General features: G+C 36.5%; 1 protein-coding gene across 8 annotated transcripts in view; it reads right to left on the minus strand.

Moving 5' to 3' along the window:
• COG5 (component of oligomeric golgi complex 5) overlaps positions 1-26157 on the minus strand; it is a 276711-nt gene that overhangs the window by 229707 nt on the left and 20847 nt on the right. For 7 of the 8 annotated variants that reach the window (XM_069461710.1, XM_069461709.1, XM_069461705.1 and 4 more), the window contains exon 6: positions 13794-13914. The exons of the other annotated variant lie outside the window; for it this stretch is intronic. In XM_069461710.1, the coding sequence (XP_069317811.1) occupies positions 13794-13914 (121 nt within the window). The remainder of the gene's footprint in view (positions 1-13793; positions 13915-26157) is intronic. 8 annotated transcript variants of the gene reach the window in all.

Here is a 26157-nt window from a genome sequence, read left to right on the forward strand (position 1 = left end):
ACAATCTTTGTGTACGTATGAGAAATAGGAAAATACAAATTAATCTAGTCTACCTTCCACTAATGGCAGAGTGAATTGGTCAGGCATAGTTTCCTACAGGTAAGTTCTAAATCTAGATAATTTTTAAAACACACTATAAGTCATGCATCACATAATGATATTTTGGTCAATGACAGTGGTGCCATAAGATTATAATGAAGCTGAAAATTTCCTGTCGTCTCTGATGTCATGGCCATGGTAACCTTAGTGCAACTCCTTACCTTTTCTATGTTTAGGTATGTTTACATACACAAATACTTACCACTGTGTTACAATTGCCCACAGTATTCAGTACAGTAAAATGCTGTATAGGTCTGCAGCCTAGGAGTAATTTGTTCCATATAGCCTAGGTATGTCGTATGCTGTGCCAACTAGGTTTGCGTAAGTACACTCTATGAAGTTCGCACAAAGGCAAATCACCTAATGATGCATTTCTCAGAACGTATACCCATCTTTAAAGGACACATGACTGTATTTGAAGGCACTGAAATAACCAAAGGCAGAATATACCAAATGAAGATTTAGTTTTTTTTTTTGTTTGTTTGTTTTTTTGTTGAGACAGAGTCTCACTTTGTTGCCCAGGCTAGAGTGAGTGCCGTGGCGTCAGCCTAGCTCACAGCAACCTCAAACTCCTGGGCTTAAGCGATCCTACTGCCTCAGCCTCCCGAGTAGCTGGGACTACAGGCATGCGCCACCATGCCCAGCTAATTTTTTCTGTATAGATTTTTAGTTGTCCATATAATGTCTTTCTATTTTTAGTAGAGACGGGGTCTCGCTCTTGCTCAGGCTGGTCTTGAACTCCTGACCTCGAGCGATCCACCCGCCTCGGCCTCCCAGAGTGCCAGGATTACAGGCGTGAGCCACCGCGCCCGGCCTCGAAGATTTAGTTTTGAATTACAGAAATTGCACTGGCTTAGAACTTTTTAAGTTCGGCCATTTTTGCCTGAGGGCATTCACCACCACAACTCCCCCTACCACCTCCATTCCAATTCCCACATATCTTAGAGAAGGAAAATACAGGCTTACAGTCTGGAGCTGGCAGAGCACAGGAATCAGGGCAGGCAGAGTAGCTATAAATTTACAGGAGAAATCCTAAAAGGAGTTGAGCCACAGAAGGAACAAGACTCAAATCCCTGGCTTACTGTTAAAATACACATGCACAGGGGAGATCCAAGGGACTTGGGAGAAAAAAAAAGTAAGCAAAAGTCAGAGGGGAGTCTACCTTTAGAAGATTTGTAAGATAGGTGAGTTTGCTGCTTTTTCAGACTAACAACGTGCACTATACTCCTCAAGCAGCAGAAAGCTGGGACCTTACTAACTTTAGGTGTCAGAGGACCAAGGTCACAGCTGGCAGCACAACTGAAAAGTTAGGGAGGAAACCTCAAGTTGGAAAAAGAGGTGAGGGCCATAATCTTAGTATCAACTTTGCCAAAATCCTTGGTTGTAGCTAACTACGGAGGTACAGGGAGAACCACAGGACACCAAGCTACAAAAGCAGCAGCTGTAAGATGAAAGAAAAGAGCAAAGACAGCAACTACACAATGCAGTGAAAGAATGCACTGTCTGAGACCAAGCAAGTTAAACTTGTTCTGCAGGCTAGAACAACAGAAACAACAAAAGGATCCCCAGAAAATATAACTGAATCTTGAATCACTAAAATGTATTATCCATAATGTCTAGTTTTCAACCGTAATTTACCTCATTTGCAGAGAAAAAGAAAAACACAATCCGTCCTCATGAAAAGAAAAAACAAGATAGTCAATCGAAATTGACTCCAACTGGGCTAATACGTTGGATTTAGCAGACAATGACTTCAAAGCAACTAATAGTTCACTTGAAGTAATTCAACACTAACACTAAGTAGATTGTGCTAAATTAAAGATGCATGTTGTAATCTCTAGTGGAATTCCTAGAAAAATAATACAAGCATATAGCTAAAATGTCCATAGATGAAATAGAATATACAAAAATATTTGATTAACATAAAAGAAAGCAGGAAATTCCAACAAAGAAAAGTCCAGGACCAGATGGCTTCACTGGTGAATTCACCCAAACATTTTACGTATTTATTTTTTAAGAGACGAGGTCTCACTATGTTGCCCAGGCCAGTCTGCGCTCAAGCAACCCTCCCACCTCAGGCTCACACACAGCTGAGACTGCAGGTGTGTGCTAAGCACCCAGCTTGACCAAACATTTAAAGAAGAATAAACATCAATTCTTCTCAAACTCTTCCCAAAAATTGAAGCAGAGAAAACACTCCCATCCAAGCATTAACCATGCCCAACCCTGCTTAGCTTCTAAGATCAGATGAGATCAGGTGTGTTCAGGATGGTATGGCCACAGACAACACTTACTAAGGCCAGAATTACCATGATACCAAAGCAAAAGGTACTACAAGAAAACTACAAGCCAATATCTCACAAACATAGATTTAAAAATCCTCAGTAATATAACAACCAAAGTCAGCTGCATATTACAAGGATCATGAATTATGACCAGTGGGATTTATCCCTGGAATACAAGCGTGGTTTAACATACAAAAATCAATGTAATACACCACATTAATGGAATGAAAAAGACCACGTGACCATTTCTATTGATGCAGAAAACGCATTTGACGAAATTTAACACTCTTTCATGATAAAAACACTTTAATATTAATAAATTAGAAATAGAAGGAAACTTCCTGAATAATAAAGGCCATATATGAAAAACCCACAGGTAACATCGTACTCAGTGGTGAAAGACTAAAAGTTTTTCCACTAAGATAAAGAATAAGACAAGTATGCCCCTTCTTAACACTTTTATTCAACATAGTACTAGAAATCCTACCTAGCCAAAGCAATTAGGTAGGAAAAAAAATAAGTCATTCAAATCAAAAAGGAAGAAGTAAAATTGTCCCTGTTTGCAGATTACAATGACCTAATATATATATAAAATCCCTAAAGACTCCACCAAAAAACTCTTAGAGCTAATAAAGCAATTCAGTAAAGTTGCAAGATACAAAATCAACATACAAAAATCTGTTTGATTTCTATACACCAATAACAAGCTATATCAAAATGACACTAGGAAAACAATCCCATTTGTAATAGCATCAAAAGAATACTAGGAATAAACTTAACTAAGGAATTAAAAGACCTACACATTGAAAACTACAAAACATTGATGAAAGAAACTAAAGAAGACACAAACAAATCTCATGTTCATGAACTGGAAGACTTAACACTGTTAAAATTTCCCTACTACTCAAGGCAAACTATAGATTCAAAGCAATCCCTATTAAATTCCCAATGGCATTTTTTACAGAAATAAAAAAAAATTCTAAAATTCATATGAAATCACAAAAGACCTTGAATAGCCAAAACCATCCTAAGAAAGTACATAGTTGGAGTCATCATACTTTCTGATTTCAATATATATTACAAAGCTATAGTTTTTAGAGAATATAATGTCAGATATAATGATTTTAGGAATTGTTTCCAAAGTGAAATTAATTTTAATATAATTAGTATGAAAACTATAGATCATCACCACTGAACATCAAATATATTCTTAGTTGTGATAATAAAACTATGTCATCAGCATTATCTTTCTTTTGGATATGGTAGAAGGACACACTTCTGATTCACTGAAAGAGATTTCAAGTCCCTAGCACAGAAATTAAAACAAATGAATAAAACCGCATGCTATTTTACTGAATATGTCTCTCAGAAGATCATGCGCCCTGCCCTGTTTTCATAATATTAAAATGTAGAACTCTGTAAGTATACCCACAATCATGAATTTACATTAAACTCTTCTAACTTAGCCTTTAGCCAATTTTAATTTATCAAAACAAAGACTAATAAAAACTGCGTCATATTGTTATTGGCTTTTCTATACATAAAGTAATGAAGTAAAATAGTTAAGTATAACCTTCCTATATTAGATTTAGAGATCCAAAGCTATAATTCATTAAGAAAGCTGACACCATTTTAAAGAAACTTTCAACAAAATAATAAGGCTGTAGTTCTGAGGCACTGCTTGTATACATTTAAGACATATTTTTAAAAATTAACATTGTTAATGATATATGCTAGAATGGAAAAGAGGTTGAGAACTGGCATAAGTCCAAATAAAAAAGAAGGCCCCTCAGAACCAAGAAAATGAAAGCTTTGATATATTACTAGTTTCAAGAACCTTAGAACCTTACACTAAATAAATTATTCTCAAACAGTGATAAATGTTCCAGCAAGGGGTGACAGTAAGGTAAAATATAGAGCTTCCATAAGCATTATTAACCAACCATATGGAATAGAACATCTACCTAGAAATGCTACTTCAACTTTGAAAAGTATGAAAAACAATGTACTAACTAACATTTACAGTAAATAAGCTGCTTATTTTTGTCTGGGCATTATCCTGAGTTTTTGACACTGTATTATACAAAGACAGAACAAAATGGAATCATAAATATTATATGGGTATCACCTGATAAGTATAAATTTTAGCAAAATTAACTTCAATTAGTTAAAAAGAGGGTTTTCTATATGCAATTTTAATATGCTTATCTCTACCACATGCAAACCCATATCTAAGCATAAGCCATTCTGATCATTTAGATTTGAGCACAGCATCACTCCCACCTGGTGGTGGATGAACTCAGCCACATATATAAGTAATTTAGAGACCATCCAAATCAAACATACTTACTGAAAATGTTTATTATATGTCATTACACTGTAGATTTTAAAACGCACATTGAATTCCCCATGTCAAAGTTGTCACAAAAAACCTATGTATGTATTCATTGCACTTAAGAAAAAAGTCATCTCAGACTTACAATAAACCCAATTTAATAGTGGAAATAGTTTCACGGTTTATTTACAAGCTTTGTCTATCAATACACCATTTTTATAGGCTTGAAATAAAGCTTACTAAAATTTTCACCAACTACAACATTTATAGACATCTCAAAAAATACTCATTAGTTCAGTAATTAATGGATACCTCTTATGTGGCAAGATTATATAAATCATACTTTCATCTGTGCACAGATCAGAAATGTTTGCCTCTAAGTATTGTTTTATCAGATTAAGAAAGTATCACAGCTACAATAAGAACATTAGTGGATGAAACAAGCTTATACTATCTCTTCCTTCCACAATAATACTTCCATGATAAAGCTGGTTTTAAGTATATTCTCTCATGACACATGATGTTAATATATTGTAGCTTAGCAACAGAAATGCAAAACTCAGAAAATAGACCATAAGTAATAAAAATTAATGGAGGAAATACTTTCCATCATATCCAAATGCTAGATTTTACTTTTGAAAAATGATCTTCAAATAACTCAATAAAGCTCCAATATAGAATGTCAAGTCACTAAGAACAGTCAACCCATAATCACAATATAAAATATATTCACTATATAAACATGGGTTATCTCATATATATTAATATTTTGTTTTTAATATGAGATTATAGTTTAATCAAAAGTCATTTTCTGGCCGGGCGCAGTGGCTCACGCCTGTAATCCTAGCACTCTGGGAGGCCGAGGTGGGCGGATCGTTCGAGCTCAGGAGTTTGAGACCAGCCTGAGCAAGAGCGAGACCCCATCTCTACTAAAAAAAAAAAAAAAAATAGAAAGAAATTATATAGACAGCTAAAAATATATATATAGAAAAAAAAAATTAGCCGGGCACGGTGGCACATGCCTGTAGTCCCAGCTACTCGGGAGGCTGAGACAGGAGGATCGCTTGAGCCCAGGAGTTTGAGGTTGCTGTGAGCTAGGCTGACACCATGGTACTCACTCTAGCCTGGGCAACAGAGTGAGACTCTGTCTCCAAAAAAAAAAAAAGTCATTTTCACTGAATTGCAATATACATTCACCTAGACTTATTTTTATATTTAAGGTATTCTTATAAAGTGGAATAAAAATGTGATTTTTCTAACTTTAAAAAAATGACACTGGGAGATCTACCAAAAAAAAAAAAAAAAAAATACAATATGCAGGATACAGACATATTATTTTTAAAAACTAAAAATCTTTTTTTTTTTTTTTTTTGAGACAGAGTCTCACTCTGTTGCCCAGGCTAGAGTGAGTGCCGTGGCATCAGCCTAGCTCACAGCAACCTCAAACTCCTGAGCTCAAGGGATCCTCCTGTCTCAGCCTCCCGAGTAGCTGGGACTAGTGCCACCATGCCCGGCTAATTTTTTCTATATATATTTTTAGCTGTCCATATAATTTCTTTCTATTTTTAGTAGAGATGGGGTCTCGCTCTTGCTCAGGCTGGTCTCGAACTCCTGAGCTCAAACGATCCACCCACCTCGGCCTCCCAGAGTGCTAGGATTACAGGCGTGAGCCACCACGCCCGGCCGAAAAATCTTTGAAGATATAAAAGTAGACTTCAAAAAATGAAGAGATGTTTCAGTTGAAAAAGCCTCAATATTATAAAAAGATACAAAGTTTATCATACTGATCTATAAACTTGAAGTATTAAAATACTAACAAGTTTGTTTTAGTAAGTGGGATTAGTAGAAAATCATTCTAACATTCAAGAGACTGAAAAGTAGGACATACTCAAAATTCCACTTTATGGCTGGAATATAACTGTACTTGGCATTGAAATATCAGCTCTAATCAATTTTACTGTGTCCTGCTTGAAGGAAACTGTAAACCAAATGGGGACAAACAACATGAGGCATGAGGAATAAACACTTAAGAGTTAGCAGTGAATAGAGAGTTCCCCGTAACCCAAGACTTTTACTCAGTACTCCAGGTAATAATTCATAGTATTAATACGACGATGTAAAGCATCAGGCTAACCACAAGTCTGTGCCAAACATTGATCTAACTCATATTTTCCAGATCTAACTCATATTTTACCAAACAAGTTTCTAATTATAAATTTGTATTTCCATTTGGATAGTGTATATCTTATTGCCAATTAATGAATTAGTACACTGGATTATAAACCAGTCTCTTGTGAACTTGGTTAATATGAAGAAAATGATAAAACATTAATATGGATTTACAGAAATAGGAGAATTTCAGAAGGACGAGTTGACATTTGGTCTGTGAAAGATCCAGCCATCCCCAGCCTCCTATGAATCCTATATTCCATTCCCCTCAAAAGCAGAGTGAAAAGGAAACGTGAAAAGAACTCCTATCAAGGGGAGGTGGAGGGGAGAATGATGCATCCTCACTGCCTCAACTTTAATGTAAAAGCTGAGCTGTCAGAGACCCCCTATGAAACATCCCTCGTTTTACTCTTGTTGCTAGTCTCTTTTTCATCGTCTTTTTGATATATTGTTAGTTCTCATTATGCATTATTGTAAGTCAAATTAATGCCTTCTTTAGAACAAGTCAGGCAAGAAAATATTCATAAACAATTATTAAATCAATTCTCACTGCCAGCAAAATAAAGTTTCTGAGCCAGAAAAAGAAACAGACCCCGGATTATGATATATTTACCAAGGTAACTAATGTCTCTTGGCAGCCATGAATCTCAAAAACATCTGATAAATCTTAAGATAATTAAGATTAATTTGTTAAAAATCCTTTCAAAAGCAAGAGTCATTTCTAATATAAATAAGAAGAAGTAAAATGAAAGTAATTGAAAGGAAATCACAGGTAAAAAAGAACTGGGTTCAAAATGAGTTTCCCAACAAATCTAAGGAAACTAGTATACAAGAAAAGAACCGTCTAGCTAAAATTCTACCTAATACAAATTTACATCTTCCACGCTCTCTCTCCATTCTAATATTCAAATCCAATAGTACTCAGTGGAATTTTATCATTTGATAACATTGAAGCAAAGAGCACACCAATACAGACATTCTTCACCAATGTCTATACTATGGGTGGATTGAGGTGTCTAACTTACAAGTAGAATATCTAATAAAATTCCTAAGGAAAAATGAGAAAGTGCTGTTGTTGACTATAGAAACACAGAACTTTCTGGTTTCACCACAGCAGCTTCGAATCAATGTGAATAAAGCAGGAATGCATACTATGGAATAAGCAAACCTAGTACTTAACCTGATCTAGACACACTGACAGTATGACAATCTTTTCAATATTTCTAATCATGTGAAGTGTTTTCAGACACTAATTTAATTTTAAAAGAGTCTTCCCTCCACTGGTTCACAATGACACTTTACCCAGCTATTCAAAAAAATCTGAAAAACTTTAAACTTATAAATTAAGTAACCTGCTTAGATGGTTAACAACAAATGAAAAAAGTAGTTGGTCAAATTAAAAAAAAATTAAGTACATTATCTTACTAATGCTCAAATAATGTTATCAATTTGTAGTAAAGCTCTTCTAAATTTTCAACTAATCCCAAAATTCATCTTGAAGAAAAGTCATGAATCCATGTGATACAGTTTAATCCTGCAATCTATCCTATGTAGTTTTATTTTTTTAATCATTACATAATAACCTGCATGAAAAAGCACAACGAATAAGTCTGCACTAAAATAATTCTGCTTATTCTCTGTAAGATACTAGTATAATTTTATCATTTCCCTGACACATAATGATGTTGAGCATCTTTTCATATGCATATTTGTCATCCATGCATCTTCTTTAAAGCATCTGTTCAAACCTTTTGCCTATTTTTTAAGTGGGTTGTTGGTGTTCTGAGTTTTGAGAGTTTTTTAATATATCTGGATACAAGTCTTCTATCAAATATATACTTTGCAAGTATTTTCTTCCTGTCTATGGTTTGTCTTCATTCTCCTCTGTTCTTCTCACTCAAAAAACAGAAGTCTTAAATTTTGATAAAGTCTAATTTATCAATTTTCTTCTTTTGGGAATTGTGATTTGGGTAAAGTCTAAGAAATCACTGTCAAACTGAAAATCACAAAAATGTTCTCCTATGTCTCCCTCTATAAGTTCTATGGTTTTACGTTTTACATTTAGGACTAGAATCCATATTGATTTAATATTTTTTATATTAAGTGAGGTCTGGATACAAATTCACTGTTTTGCATATTGATATTCAATAGGTCCTGTACCATCTGTTGAAAGAATATTCTTTCTGTTAAATGTGGCAAAAGTCAGTTGTTCGTATATGTGTGGGTCTACTTCTGGGCTCACTAATCTGTTCCATTGACCTATTTTTACATCTTGATTACTATGATAAGTCTTCAAACTGGGTAGAGTTATTCCTCCAACTTTGTTTTCTTCTAAAAGTTGTCCTCGCTATTATAGATCCTATGCATTTCCACATGAATTTTAAAATCAGCTTGTCAGGCCAGGCACAGTGGCTCATGCCTATAATCTCAGGACTTTGGGAGGCCAAGGTAGGAGGATTGCTTAAGGCCAGGAGTTTGAGACCAGCCTGAGAACATAGCAAGACCTCGTCTCTACAAAAAAACAAAAAATAAATTTTTTAAAAAATCAGTTTGTCAATTTCTAAAAGCCTGCTGGAATTTAGACTGCAATTGTGTTGAATCTATAGACTGACTTGGAGAGAATGGACAACTTAACCAAGATATATTAATTTATTTGGGTCTTCTTTAATTGTTTTTAACATTTTGTAGTTTTCGGTATAAAGGTTTTGCATATCTTTTGTCAGACTTATCTTTCATATTTTTATGCTGTTATAAGTAGTATTTTTGAATTTCAATTTCTAATTGCTTATTGCCAGTAGAATATATAAAAATATAATTTTTTGTGTATTGATCTAGTATCCTGGAACCTTACTGTCTTTATTACTAAATAGTTCTAGCAGTTTTTTTTATAAACTCAAAATGAGATACCACTGCATACTTATTAGTATTACTGAAATTAAGAAGACTGACTATAACAAGTGTTGGCAAAGATGTGGGGGGGAAGTAGAATTTTCAAACACTCCTGGTAGGATGATTTCTTAAAACGTTCAATATACACCTACCATATAATCCAGACACTCCAATCCTAGATCTTTACTCAAGATAAATGAAAGGACTTGTACATGAATGTCCACAGCAGCTTGCTTTGTAATATCCAAAAAGTTGGAACAACCCAAATGTCTATCAAGAGGTGAATGAGGTTGGGCACAGTGGCTCATGCCTGTAATCCCAGCACTCCGGAGGCCAAGGCGGGAGGATTGCTTGAGGCTAGGAGTTCGAGACCAGCCTGGTCCAGAGTGAGACCCGTCTCTACTAAAAATAGAAAAATTAGCCAGGCATGGTAGCACATGCCTGTAGTACCAGCTACTCAGGAGGCCAAGGCGGGAGGATTGCTTGAGGCTAGGAGTTCGAGACCAGCCTGGTCCAGAGTGAGACCCGTCTCTACTAAAAATAGAAAAATTAGCCAGGCATGGTAGCACATGCCTGTAGTACCAGCTACTCAGGAGGTTGAGGCAGGAGAATCACTTGACCTCAGGAGTTTAAAGTTGCAGTGAGCTACGATGACACCACTGCACTCTAGCCCAGGCAACAGAGTGAGATTCTGTCTCCAAAAAAAAAGAAAAAAAAGAGGTGAATGAATGCACTAACTGTGATATATCAACTCAACAACAGTCAGTAATAAAAAGGAATAAGCTATTGATACACACAACAACACTAATGAATTTCAAAATAATTAAGGTGGCTAAAAGAGACAGAACAAAAACATATGCAAAGTGTATAATCCCATTTATATAAAAAATCGTTAAAGAAAACTAATCTATAGTGACAGAAAACAAATGAGTAAATGCCTAAGGAAGGATTAACAAGGGCATGAGGAAACTTTTGGGGGTGATAGTTATGTTCACTATCTTGATGTTGGTGATTTTCATGTCAAAATTTACCAAATTATACATTTTTGATATATGTTACTTACATCTCAGTTTAAAATAAAAGACACCAGTATAATTGTCACTGGGTATCTGGAACATACTTTTTTTTATTTTTTAAGAGACAGAAGACAGAATCTTGCTATGTTGTCCAGGCTGGTATCAAACTCCTGGCCTCAAGGAATGCTCCCACTCTGGCCTCCCAAAGTGCTGGGATTACAGACATGAGCCACCAAGCCAGGCATACATTTTAAATTGATATATAATTTACAGAACATAAAATTCTCTCTTTCAAAGTGCACAGTTCAGTGATTTTTAGTATATTGACAAAGTTGTTCAACAATCACGACTATCTAATTCCAGAACGTTGTCAACAACCCCCCTAAAATCTGTATCCATTAGCGGTCACACCACAGTCCTTCAGAATATACTTCATTTCCAGATGATGATGTATTTCATCCAGTCATTCCAATTCAAGCCTCAAAACCTTTTAAGAGATTGCTTTTAAGTTAATTTTGAGGGCCTATGGTATAAACAGTCCAACTCTTTATCATTTCATTCTTTTTAATGAGAACCAAAACCATACTGGTAAAGACATTGATAATTCTAGAGATGTTCCAATCACAGAAATGTCATTTACTGTACATGTGTCATTGATAACTAGTAAGGCTTCTCCTTATTAGTCATTCTCCTTAATCAGTTATCAAAGCCAGGATTGGCCAAGACTGAACCACAGTGAATGATAAAAAGATGATGCCTTTGCAAATATTAAATCACATATAATTTGCAAAGCTTTAAAAATTAATTATTAATTATTTATTAAATTAATAAACTCCTCAAAAAAACTGAAATTAATACAATCCATTTTGAGATAATTCCATCAGGAAATATACTTTCTCAACAACTTCTTAACATTTAACATTTATAAAAGCTTTGGATAAAACCAACACCACAATGAAGGATAATAGGTATTACACACTGCACAAACTCAGAACATTATGATTGATAATTGTACCTGTTTTTAGAAAAAGACTTCACCATTTGTATTATATTAATAGCTTTTGTTGACTCTAGATGAGATGATAATCACAATCAAAATTTAGGTATTTTTTAATATGAAGGAGTGTCAGTGATGACAAACATACATAATAAATCTTGGAATAATTCATATTTGTGTTGATTCTATTATCCTAGAGACTACTTTTGATGCATAGAAATTAAATGTGATATGGCAAAATATAACAGCTGATACTAGGATTTTTACACTCCTATGTTTAAACCACACTGTGAACACAACACTCCAGTATTACTCACTGCCTTAAAATATTAACTTCTTTTTTTTTGAGACAGTGTCTTGCTCTGTCCTCCAGGCTAGAGTAGAGTGGTGTCATCAGAGTCACTGTAACTTCAAACTTCTGAGCTCAAGCAATCCTTCTGCCTCAGCCTCCCAAATATCTGCAACTACAGGCACACTCCACCAGACCCGGCCAATTTTTTCTTTTCTTTTCTTTTTTTCTTTTTTTTTTTGGTAGAGACAGGGGTCTCACTATGTTGCTCAGGCTGGTCTCAAACTCCTGGCCTCAAGCAATCTTCCCACCTTGGCCTCCCGAAGTGCTAGGATTACAGGCATGCATCACTGTAGCCGGCCAAAAATTAACTTTTTATATGATATATTCCAAATACATTAAATTCACAAATTAGATATATTCCCATCACGCACCTAAGCAAAGCCTATATTTGAGCATTATGCAATCGAAATAGTGTTGAAGGATGATTTGTGAAAGATATTGCATTTCAAAATATAGAACAGGCATTACAACATACATGACTATGTAATTGAAAAATCAAAGGTAGGAAAATTTAGAAAGAACACACATTTATCTATACTATTTCAGCAAAACTACTTTCAATGCATATCACCAAAAGTAATCAGACTCTTGATATTTGAGATGGATATAACCAAAGACTTCTGAACCTACGAAAGTACAATTACCACTAAATATATCCACTTCAGAAAAATTACTGTATAGTCAATGAAAAGAAGAAAATGACAAAGCCTCATTAAGCCAACACAGGTGCTGGGCAGTTCTACACACACATTCACTAGCTAGTCAAAATTTTGCCTGAAAACTTATGTACTACTGCATCACGGACCTTGCAGTATGTTAACAGCCAAAACTATAAATATTACACTGTTCAATGTCAAGGGCCTACTCTAAATGTCTAAGAAAAGAATGAACAAATAAAGAAATAAATTAAATCTTCTAACCATAATATCAACATGGGATTTGTCACCTAAAAAAACAGCATTTCTCCAGGATACTTCCCATAGAAAAATGAAAAATGTACACAAACTTTTATGGCAGCTCTATTCATAATCACCAAAAACTGAAAACAACACAAATGTCTTTCAACCAGTGCATCAATAAACAAATTGCAGTACATCCACACAATAATATTCCATCAAACACAAAGTAACAAATTATTGGTACATCCAAAACCTTAGATAAATCTCAAAATATTATGTTGAGTACAAGAAGTCAGCCTTAAAAGGTTATCCACTTTATAATTTCATTCATGTGACATTCTCAAAAAGACAAAAAATACAATGACGGAGAAAAGATCAGTGGTTGCAAGATTAGGGGCAGGGGGTGGGTGTGATCACGAACAGATAATAAAGGAATTTGGGGGGCTAATGAAACTGTTCTATATCATGACTATAGTGGTGGTTACATGAATCTATACATGGGTTAAAATTTACAGACCTGTATATGAAAAAAGGCCTATTTTACTATATGATAATTTTTAAAATAAACCATATTTGCAGAAAATTGACTAATTTTATTTACTTATTCAGAAAAGTGTGACAATATTGTATACAGCCAATTATTTTTAAAATGTGCTTAATAGTACTTGTTAATAGTGATAACCAAAGTCAACAAATCAAGTGACTTAAAATCATTAAATCCATACTAACTTTTTAACCAAAAAAGGACTTACCAAGTTCATTGAGACTCTGAGCAGCTTTTGTTATCTCTCTACTTCCTCCTTGCAGTTGTCCTTGGAGTCTCTTACAGAGATACAAAATGCGAATAATTCTCCGAAGCAAATCACAGGCAACCTGTGCAAATATCACAATGTCAAATAAGTATAGCCAATGCATGAAATTATTTTTTCTTTCTTTTTTTTTTCTTTTCCTTTTTTTTTTTTTTTCCAGACAGGGTCTCACCCTGATGTCCAGGATACAATGCAGTGGTGCAATCAATCATAGCTCACTGCAGCCTCAAACTCCTGGAGGTGATCCTCCCACCTTGGCCTCCCAAAGTGCTGGGATTAAAGCCTTGAGCCACCATGGCCAGCCCCATGAGGTTTTATTTCTATTACTGTTAATATGTCAATCTGTCCATTCTTTCCAGATAGTAAAGATTAACTCATGGTTTTTTTTTTTTGTTTCCCACCAATCAGAAACCTAAATAATCATAAGTCTTAAAAACCATCAAATCTCCTAGGGAACACGCAGAAGTACCATATTTACCTTTTACAATAAACTCCAATTTATCCCAAATGGAGAGAACTTGGAAGCACAAGTTTCACTTGAGGCACTGTGAAACCCAAGGATTTTTCTCAGTCCAGAACCAGTTTTCTTCTCTAGGCTAGTGGTTCTCAGACTTGACTACACATTAAATTCAAGTGGGTAGATTCAAAATGTTCCAATGCCCAGGCCATAGCTCTGACCAATTAAATCAGAATCTCTAGCGGGTAGGAACCAAGCATCAGCATGTTTTTTTTTTTTTAAATATCCCCAGGCGGTGGCAATGTGCAGCCAAGATTGACAACCACTGTGCTAGGCTGCTTAGCTTCCTACCACTGCCTCCTGTTGCCTCCAATCCTGGTTTCTCTTTTCTAAGGTCCCTGTGGGAATAATCTTAAATCTTCTCCCAATTTCATTAGTCCTTAAAGAATAAGCATATCTGACCTGATTATACTAACGGTTTTTATCACTAATAAATTATAAAAGAGAAAGCTACAAAAACAAAAATTGAAAAAAACATTTCACATATTTTCATATCATACATGGCATAATCAATTTTCTTTCCCAGATCTAATACTGGGTTTTAACCTACCCAAAGGCTGAGATAAGAAATAAAACTTCATGTATTTCAGGACACTTTATTACAGAAGCTGTATTCACAGCAGTTGCCTGAGGAGAATTAGGTGGAAGGAGACAGATGGAATAACCAATACGTAGTGGATCGTCAGCCTCAGCAGTGATAAGAAAGGAAAGAGAGACAGTCTATGTTCTTGCACTACCACCATTTTTGAATGGTTCTGAGGCTAGGTGAGAAGCAAGGATATCTCCCTTACGGAGAAAATTCCTAAATGATGGCAATAAGAATTAAAAATTCTGGAAGACAAGGTCCCTAAGCCTCCAGCTATAAACATTCTGTTATGGGTAAAACACATATGCACACATACACCCGAGCCACACCTAGCCACACCCATGCACTCACAATTCACAACAAGCATACATACACCTTAACACATACACACAAATATCAACTATCAAACATACAATGTTTACACACATAGGTAAGTCAAAGACAACCAAGTATGAGATATGTTTACCTGGCTGCTTTTTGGAGAAATTATAGTCTGTGGTACTTAAAATAACAAAAGAATACCAAATAAGAATTTCCCCCTGGCAATTGAAGACTTGGGCATCTTTATCTTTTAATTAAATGTTATTTGGTTTTTGAATAGATAATATAAGCACATGATTCAAAATTCAAAAGACACAAAGAAATAACACTGAAAAGTCACCCTTTTATGTCTACATCCCACCTGTGCACTTAAAAAAAACAACGACTGTTATCACTTTCTTGCTTGTCAGCCTGGCATTTTTAGATGAACAATTTGGAATGTAGAATCCCTAGCAACCACTCCTCTGAGAGTCTAAACACATCATAAGGAGAAGTATCAGATCTTACTCTAGTATGATCACCTGGAATTATCCTTCCAGAATCCCCAATCCTACCTAACAAATGGTATGCCCTCAAAACATGAAATCTTTGAGTTTATTTCTAATGTTTTTATTTTTAACAACCATACTTACTCTGTCGCCAAGTATCACTGTCATATTGTATAACACAACAGTTTCTGTTTTACCTCTATTCCTACAAGCATCACCCTAATCCAAATTTTTACAACCTTCACCTTAACACAGTGATCTCCTGGCTAGCTTTCCAGTCTCTCAATGAAATCCACCCTGCCAGATTTATCTTCTTAGAAACCCAGTTTTCAGCACTCCAGCCCTATTTTTAATAAACTTTACTGGCTCTCTACTTACAGACTATGTTGACTCCTCTGAGAATAGCATATAATAAAATCCTCAGTCAACAAGTCTTAGCTAATCTACAAGGCATCAACTCTCAACATTTTGAATACATTTCTCTAACCTCCAATGAATTTCCTTTCGTTTTTCAGACTTTTATTATTAAATATAATACAAACATAGAAAACCACATTCACCACAACTAACATTGTACTGAATGGGGAAAAGCTAAAAGCCTTTCCTCTAAGATCTGGAATAAGACAAGGATGACCACTCTCACTATTCTTATTCAACATAGCATTGGAAGTCCTAGCCAAAGCAATTAGGCAAGAGAAAGAAATAAATGATATCTAAATTGGAAAGGAGGAAATAAAATTGTTCCTATTTGCAGATGACATGATCTTATATATAGAAAACCTAAACACTCTACCAAAAAACTGTTAGAACTGACAGATAAGTTCAGTAAAGTTACAGGATACAAAATTAATATAGAAAATTGAATAGCATTTCTAAATACAAACAAGGAACTAGCTGAAAAAGAAATGAAGGTAGCAAACCCATTTACAATAGCTACCCCCCCCAAAAAAATACCTAGGAATAAATTTAACCAATGAGGTGAAAGACCTCTCCAAGGAAAACTATAAAACACTGATGAAAGAAATTGAAGAGAAAACAAATGAAAAGATACCCCATGCTCAAGGATTGGAAGAATTAATATTGTTATTAATAAAATGACTGTACTACCCAAAGCAATCTACATACAGATTCAATGCAATCCCTGTCAAAATGCCAATGATATTCTTCACAGAAATAGAAAAAAAATCCTAAAATTTGTATGGAACTACAAAAGACCCCAAATAGCCAAAGCAATTCTTTTTTTTTTTTTTTTTTTTTTTGAGACAGAGTCTCACTCTGTTGCCCGGGCTAGAGTGAGTGCCGTGGCGTCAGCCTAGCTCACAGCAACCTCAAACTCCTGGGCTCAAGCGATCCTCTTGCCTCAGCCTCCCGAGTAGCTGGGACTACAGGCATGCGCCACCATGCCCGGCTAATTTTTTCTATATATATTTTTAGCTGTCCATATAATTTCTTTCTATTTTTAGTAGAGATGGGGTCTCGCTCTTGCTCAGGCTGGTCTCGAACTCCTGAGCTCAAACGATCCGCCCACCTCGGCCTCCCAGAGTGCTAGGATTACAGGCATGAGCCACCGCGCCCGGCCCCAAAGCAATTCTGACCAAAAAGAACAAAGCTGAAGCTATCACACTACTAGACCCTCAAAATATACTACAAAGCTGTAGTAACCAAAACAGCATGGTATTGGCATAAAAACAAACACACAGACTGAAGAGAGAACCAAGAAATCTACAGTCAACCGATTATTAACAAAAGCACCACAAACATACAATGGGGAAAGGACAGTCTCTTCAATAAATAGTGCTGGGAAAACTGGATATCCATATGCAAAAGAATGAAACTAGAGCTCCAGCTCTCACCTTATTAAAAAAATCAACTTAAAATGGATCAAAGACCTAAATGTAAGACTAGAAACTATAAAACTATTAGAAGAAAACATAGGGGAAATGCTTTAGGACATTGGTTTGGGAAAAGATTTTATGAGTAAGACCTCAAAAGAACAGGCAACCAAAGCAAAAATAAACAAATGGGATTATATCAAACTAAAAAGCTTCTGCACAGCAAAGGAAACAATCAACAGAATAAAAAGACAACCTACAGAATGGGAGAAAATATCTGCAAACTACTGATCTGACAGGGGATTAATATCCAGAATATACAACAAACCCAAACATCCAAAAAAAAAATTCAATTCAAAAATGAGCAAGTGATCCGAAGAGACATTTCTCAAAAGAAAACATACAAATGGCAAACAAATACATGAAAAAATGCTTAACATCACTAATCATCAGGGAAATGAAAATCAAAACCACAATAAAGGATCATCTCACCCTAGTTAGGATGGTTATTATCAAAAAGAAAAAAATAAAAAACACTAGCAAGAATGTAGAGAAAGGGGAACTTACACACTGTTGATGAAATGCAAACTAGGACAGCTGCTATGGAGAGCTGCATAGAGGTCCCTCAAAAAAACTACAAATAGAACCACCACATGAGCCAGCAATCCCACTACTAGGCATTTATACAAAGGAAAGGAAATTAATATATCAAAGAGACATCTGTAACCCCAGGTTTACTGCAGCACTAGTCATAATAGCCAAGATATGGAATCAACTTAAGTGTCCAACAACAAATGAACGGATAAAGAAAATGTGGTATATATACACTATGGAATATTATTCGATTGTAAAAATGAAATTCTGTCATTTATGGCAACATGGATGGAACTGGAGGACACTGTTAAGTGAAATAAGCCAGGAACAGAGAGATAACACTGCATATTCTCACTCAGATGTGGAAGCTAAAAAAAAGTTGGTATCATAGAAGCAAAAAGTAGAACAGAATACTCAAGGCTGGAAAGGGTAGGGGGAAGAGGAGGATAAGAAGAAATATGTTAAAGGATACAAAACTACAGCTAAATAGGAGAAATAAGTTCTAGTGTTATATAGCACTGTAGGATGACTATAGTTAACAATAATATATTATGTAATGTTAAATAGCTAGGAGGAGGATACTGAATGTTTCCAATACAAAGAAATGATATACACTTGAGACGATGGCTATGCTAATTACCCTGATCTGATCACTATACATTTTATGTATCAGAATATCACTATGTAACCCCCCAAAACAAACAAACAAACAAAAAAAAACAGCATTTGGTCATAGATCTATGACTTTGCTATTAAGATGGCTTATATTTAACATTATTGAGTAGAACAGAAAATGGCCAACTACAGACATCGCTTGTCAGACTGTCCCAGTGGGAAGGTAGGATACTGGATTCAGAAGGAGAGAGAAGAGTCACAGCTCAGGTGGGAATCACAGAGAGAGATGGCTGGGGACCCCATGGAGAAAAACTGCAAAGCTGAGGAAAAGGATAAAGAGGAGAAGATCCCAGCGAGGATTAAAGCCAGAGAGGCTTGGAGCCCAGTGAAAGGTAAGGGGGCATTTCTTTCTCCATCCTATGTGTGTTTGGTGAACAGCGGGATAGTAGGTTTATTGAAGACTCTTCCACCCTCCAAGAGCCAAGGTGAGGCAGCAAGTAAGGAATAATGGGGTGAACTAGTGAGCCCCAGGAGTCTGGGAAGTCCGTGAGGGGCTCTACCCACAGGAGATTACCAGGAGAGGCCAGAGTACCAGCTTTCCTCCATCCAGACACTTCCTCCTCTGCACCTCCCCTAACTACTGCAACCAAGACCAGGAGCCACAGCCCCTCCCAACTCATTACAACTCGAGGTGTAGGCTGAGCTGAGAAGTTTACTAATGGCAGTTACTCTCCGGCAGGTGAGCACCACAGACTGGGGTCTCCACAGAGAGTGGGGACCATACCCCTTTATTTGAGGACTTGTGGTAAAACAAGGGGGAACAATTTGGGAACTCCCTAGCCACCAGCATTTTGCAGGGTTGCATGCCCGAGGCTCAGATAAGCAAGCAGATCCCGGTGCCTCCCCCCGGAAATGAGAGGAGTGCAGGGGGACACGGGGGGAAAAGTCTGGGAGCTGGACTTGGCTGGCAAGAAAGCCCACGTGGACATATCCAACGGGGGAGTGTGGTGGGATGCTGAGAAACAAGGATTTGGGAGCACGCCCGTCCTCCCCGCTGTAAAACCGCCATATTGGATAAGTCTGTGGCATTCAGAGAGGAATAGCCTACCACCACCCCTGCCCCAACCAAGGCAACCAAAAGCCTTCCACACCAGCACACCGACTGACCCAGTGCTGCAAACCCACCCCACTCATTACAACTAAGAGAGCAGTTTGCACCAAGAAGTTTGTGAGCAGTCGCTTCTCTCTAGGGTATGCATGCTCTAGGCTGAGATCCCCACTGATGGAGAGGCCCACACATCTTCCTTTGAGAACTTGTAGTGGAGCAAGAGTACACGATCTGGGAATTCCTTGCCCGCTGGAGTTTTGCAGAGACACACCCTAATGGGTCAGACACACAGATGGGGGTGGGGAAGTTTGAGAGCTGGACTCGGGTGATTAGGAAGCACGTGGACTAAACTGAAGGGAGTGTGCTATGGGCGGGAGGCATCCAAGGAACGGCGATTTGGGAGAACGCCCACACCTCCCCACAGAAAAACTATGCTACTGGATAAGGGCCAAAAGATCCCAGCCCAAGGCCTTGGCAGCCGAGCGTTCAGGACCCTCCTAAGTGAACAGCCTTCCCAGTTTGGAAAGCTTGTCCTGACCTTCCTACCAGGCGGCTCCCCCTAGTGGCCGGAAAGGCAACTTCTGAGCCCCGATATTTTGCGAAGCCTTTCAGCAAAGTCTCAGGTTACAAAATCAATGTATACAAATCAGTAGCATTCCTATACACCAACAGTCAAGCTAAGAATCAAATCAAAGACTCAATACCTTTCACAATAGCTACGAAGAAAATAAAATACCTAGCAATATATTTAGCCGAGAAGGCTAAAGATCTCTACAAAGAGAACTACAAATCACTGAGGAGGGAAATTACAGATGATGTCAACAAATGGAAAAACATATCATGTTCATGGATTGGCAGAATCAACATTCTTAAAATGTCCACACTACCCAAAGTGATTTGCAGATTCAATGCTATATCCATCAAAATACCAACGTCATTTTTTGCAGATCTAGAAAAAATAATTTTATGCTTTGTTTGGAACCAGAAAAGAGCCCAAATAGCCAAAGCAACCTCAAGCCAATTAACAAATCTGAAGGCATCACTTTATCAGACTTTAAGCAATACTACAAGGCTATAGTAACCAAAGCAGCATGATATTGGCACAAAAATAGAGACAGAACCTATGGAACAGAAGACTCAGATATGAAACCATCCACATATTGCCATCTGATTTTTTTTTTTTTTTTTTTTTTGAGACAGAGTCTCACTTTGTTGCCCAGGCTAGAGTGAGTGCCGTGGCGTCAGCCTAGCTCACAGCAACCTCAAACTCCTGGGCTCAAGTGATCCTCCTGCCTCAGCCTCCCGAGTAGCTGGGACTACAGGCATGCGCCACTATGCCTGGCTAATTTTTCTATATATATATTTTTAGTTGTCCATATAATTTTTTTCTATTTTTAGTAGAGACGGGGTCTCGCTCTTGCTCAGGCTGGTCTCGAACTCCTGACCTTGAGCGATCCACCCGCCTCGGCCTCCCAGAGTGCTAGGATTACAGGCGTGAGCCACCGCGCCTCGGCCTGCCATCTGATTTTTGACAAAGCAGATAACATTATACACTGGGGAACAGAATCCCTATTCAATAAATAGTGCTAGGAAAATTGGATAGCCACATGTAGAAGATGCAAACAGGATCCAAATCTCCTACCACTCACAAAAATTCATTAATTAAGATGGATAACAGACTTAAACCCAAGGTGTGAAATCATAAGAATTCCAGAAGAGGCTGGAAAAACTCTTATAGATATCAGACTAGCAAAGAATTTCTGAAGAAGACCCCAAGGGCAATCACAGCAACAACAAAATAAAGGATACTTGATTAAATTAAAAGGCTTCTGCACAGCCATGGAAACAATCAACTGAGCGAACAGATAACCTACAGAATGAGAGAAAATATTTACATGTTATATATCTGATAAAGGGCTAATAACCAGAATCTACAAAGAACTCAAGCAAATCAGCAAGAAAAAAAATCAAACAAGCCCATTTAAAAGTGGGTAAAAGACATGAACAGAAGCTTTTCAAAAGAAGATAGACTAATGGCCAATAAACATGAAAAAATGTTCAACATCACTAATCATCAGGGAAATGCAAATCAAAACCACAATGAGATAAGACCTAACCCCAGTGACAATGGCTTTTATCAAAAAGTTCCAAAACAATAGATGCTGGAGTGGATGTGGAGAGAAAGGAACACTTACACACCACTGGTGGGACTGCAAACTAATACAACCTCTACAGAAGTTAGTATGGTGATTCCTCAAAGAACTAAAAGTAGATCTACAATTTGATCCAGCAATCCCACCACTGGGTATTTACCCAAAGGAAAAAAAGTCATTTTATCAAAAAGACACTTAAACTTGACTGTTTATTACAGCACAATTCACAATCATAAAGATGTGTGATCAACACAAGTGCCCATCAATTTACAAGTGGATAAATAAAATGGCATGTATTTATACCATGGAGTACTATTCGGCCATAAAAATGAATTAATACCTTTTGCAACAATCTGGATGGAACTAGAGATCATTTTCCTAAGTGAAGTATCACAAGAATGGAAAAAGAAACACCATATGTACTCATTATGAAACTGGAAGTAACTGATAAGCACTCATGTGCACAGATAAAAGTAAAACACAGCAGAAATCAAGGGGGGGGGAGGAGGTGGGTGAAATCATACCTGACAGGTACAATGTACACTATCAGGGTGATGGACACACTTATAAGTTTGACTCAAGCAATACAAAAGCAATCCAAGTAATCAAAACATTTGCACCCCTGTAATATTCTGAATTTTTTTTTAATTATTATTTTTGAGGGAAAAAAACACATTCAGAAATATATAGCAAAATAAACTTGCAACCACCACACAGCCACAGCAGAAGCCCCCCACATGGTCCCTCGCAGTCACATCACCCTCTATCCCTTTCCACTTATCCATCCCAACCAACAGAAACCACTATTCTGGCTTTTCTGGTACTCACTTCCTCACTTTTATTTATGGTTTTATTACTGAAATATATATACCTAAGTGCCATAGTTCCATTTTGCCTGCTTTTAATCTATACGTTCCCTCACCATCTTTTTTATTGCGAGTTGTTGACTATATTGGATGATGTGTCCTATAATTTCCCTGTCTGGGTTTTGTTGACTGTATTCCACAGTGTAATTAAGCAAGTTCCTCTGTCTTCTATGTCTCCTGAAAATTAGTAGTTGGATATGGACAGTTTCTTCAGATTCAGGTTTAATATTTTTAGCAAGATTAATCATTAGTTGGTGGTATATTTATAACACATATATGATTTTCTTTTTATGTTGTTAGCAGCCACTGATACTCAAAGTCAAAACCTATTAAAATATACGTGATTACAAAATGATGATATTCCAATTCTATCATCTCATATTTATTTGCTAGCATATAAAATTTCACTGTAAAAAGAAACTTTACCTCATCTACTATTAGTTTACCCAAGGGCACTGTTCATACAAGAAAGTAAAAATAAATATTAAATACTTCATCTTTCCCTTGATTTATCAGTTTTTAAAATGAAGTAATGGTATCCTAATATCTGCCAAAGATGAACAGTGGGGGGGGGGGGTGCTATCATAGATTCTGAACTCACAGATTTAAACATATGAGGGATGGCAATCCATTGCAGTTCTTACGGTTATTGATGTTTAAATCATCCCATTTGGGCCATGGGAGCCTCTTGGTGTGATAAACTATACCACTTTGCCTGAGACTGAGAAGTTTCCCAGGATTTGGGACTTTTAGTGCTAACACTAAGATAGTTAACCTATCTAATCTAGAGCCTCTTTAAGTCAGTTCCTGAGTTCCTTTCGTCATGAACGTAGTTGATAGCTTCCTTGGTATCTGGTATAAAAATGTTCCAGGATCATTTTATATATCTCATGCCACAGGCCTGGAATCAAAGATTTCTCAAAAAACCTTGGTTTCTTTTAGTAGAAAACAGCATTTCAAGACCACATTCTGGGAACTAGTTTTGCTCATTTCTGGGACTTTTCTGCAGACATAGCTAGGAAATGTCAGAATTAAAATATCACATAAATATTCATTTGATTTATTCCACAATACATATAAAACATTTTCAGATTAACATTATACATATACATATGTACAAAAATACATGTACACATATAAGGTATATACTATTTTAAAATAAAATTAAAATATCTCAGAGTTCATACTGATACTTCCAATTAAACACCAGAAGCACTGGGTGTTTACTTAACCTTCTATCTTACGTCTGTATATAAGTTCTTCCACAGAGACTCCTGGCTCTCAAAGACATAGGAGATAACAAATTTAGGATAATGTACAATTATTCACTTGCTTTGCTACACTAGACACAGAAAATAATATCTGATTAATAAAACACGATAAAAAATATGATTGCAGAAAATAGCTTGAATATTTGCATATACCCTCCCCATTTTTTACAACTGAATTCTATTTCTTTGCCAAAACATACAGTTATTACTTAATATACTCTTTAACACTCAGTTAATCCTAGTTTTAGTGCTCAGTCTGATACTGATGTTTCTCTAGTCATTTTGGTTGTCTGAAGTACATTGTCTATTAGATTCCTAAGGAAAAGTTCATGGGAACAATATTCCCTACATTTTTGTTATGTTAATAGCAGTCTCTACACTTACAATTCAGTTTGGCTGGTATATCAATTATCTGTTGAAACCAACGCACAACTTAGCAACTTAAAATGATTTATTTTACATGCTGTGGGTCAGGAATTTAGGTAGGGTTCAACTGCCCCTTGTGGTGTGTCACCTGGGATTACTCACTGCTGCATTCAACTAACTAGGCTGGTCTGGATGGTACCAGAAGGCTTCATTCTCATGTATGGTCCCTCAGTGCTTTCCCACCTGTCAGCTCTATGTGACTAAGTTGAGCTTCCTTACAGCATGGTGGCTAGACACTGGTTTTCCCAGGGTAAAAATAAAAGCTGCTATGCCCATGAAAGTTTAGCACAGCATCATTTCCAACAGCATGGGTTTTGGCTGTGCTATGCTAGTTGCTCCATTATGTTTTTATAATGTTTGAGGAGACTGGCATTTTATGCTGCTGTTGCCATCTTTCTTCTTCATTCCTTCCTAATAAATTCACTTGTTCAGTGGAAAATTATAAATCTAGTTTGGATTCCATATAAAAAGGTAGATAAAATTATTTGATGTATCAACTGAAAACACAAAAAGGACCCTACAAAACTGTATGATGAAACACATATACATACACATATTTTAAAAAGAGAGGTTTTCTGGCTGAATGCTTCCTCCTTCCTTCCAAATACAGACAGTCCCGGGTTACATATGAGACATATTCCTGAGAATGTCTTTAGGTCGGATTTGTATGTAACTTGGATCCCTGATTACATATATGGTAATAATAACAATACTATACTGGCTCATATGTGGTAATAATAATATATGTAATACTGTAATAATAGTACCCCTATACTGTAATAAGGTACAGTAACTATTGTGCTCTTTCTTTCAATTCAAACAAACGGAACATAAAAATAAACTCATATAAAAAGTTGAGATAGGGGAAATTTCAAAAAAGAATATTAAAGTTTAATACTCACCTAATGTTGTACCACACTAGGCTAATAGGAATGTTATGCTAACTTAATCAATAATAACCTTTCCATTTCAATAATTAATCCACTACACTACTTAGTAGTAACTGATGCTTTCACTGAAGCACTGCCTTTTACATGCCCATTATTCTCACTTAACCCTTTACAATTGTTCTGAAAGTGGAGTGACTAAAGCCTAATGCTTTCCCAGCAAATAACGGCATCCAACCTTTCTCCGAACACTTAATTATTTCTACTTTCATTTCCATCGTAATCACCTTTCTCTTTGCTACAGGCTCACCTGGACTTGCAACGGACTTTTTCACTTTGGAGGTATGGTCATAAGGGTGAACATAAACTCACAAAATCCAATAAAAAAGTTAAGATGAAAGTGATGCTGTGCATAAGCAACCATATAAACAATGAGACCAGCTGCTAGCATAAAGATGCAGCGCCAAAGAACCACTTACGCCACGTGGGTTTGACGACACATGCAGAAGAAACTAGTTCCCAAACTATTAATTTAATTATTTAGTTATAAAGTACCCTTACGGGGAGCCTTGGAAGCCTGGCCGTAAGTATGGAACACCCATAAGTCGGGTTGTCCGTAACCCAGGGACTGACTGCCTGCATT

This window comes from Eulemur rufifrons, chromosome 29 (genome assembly GCF_041146395.1).
Source record: "Eulemur rufifrons isolate Redbay chromosome 29, OSU_ERuf_1, whole genome shotgun sequence".
Taxonomy (NCBI): domain Eukaryota; kingdom Metazoa; phylum Chordata; class Mammalia; order Primates; family Lemuridae; genus Eulemur; species Eulemur rufifrons.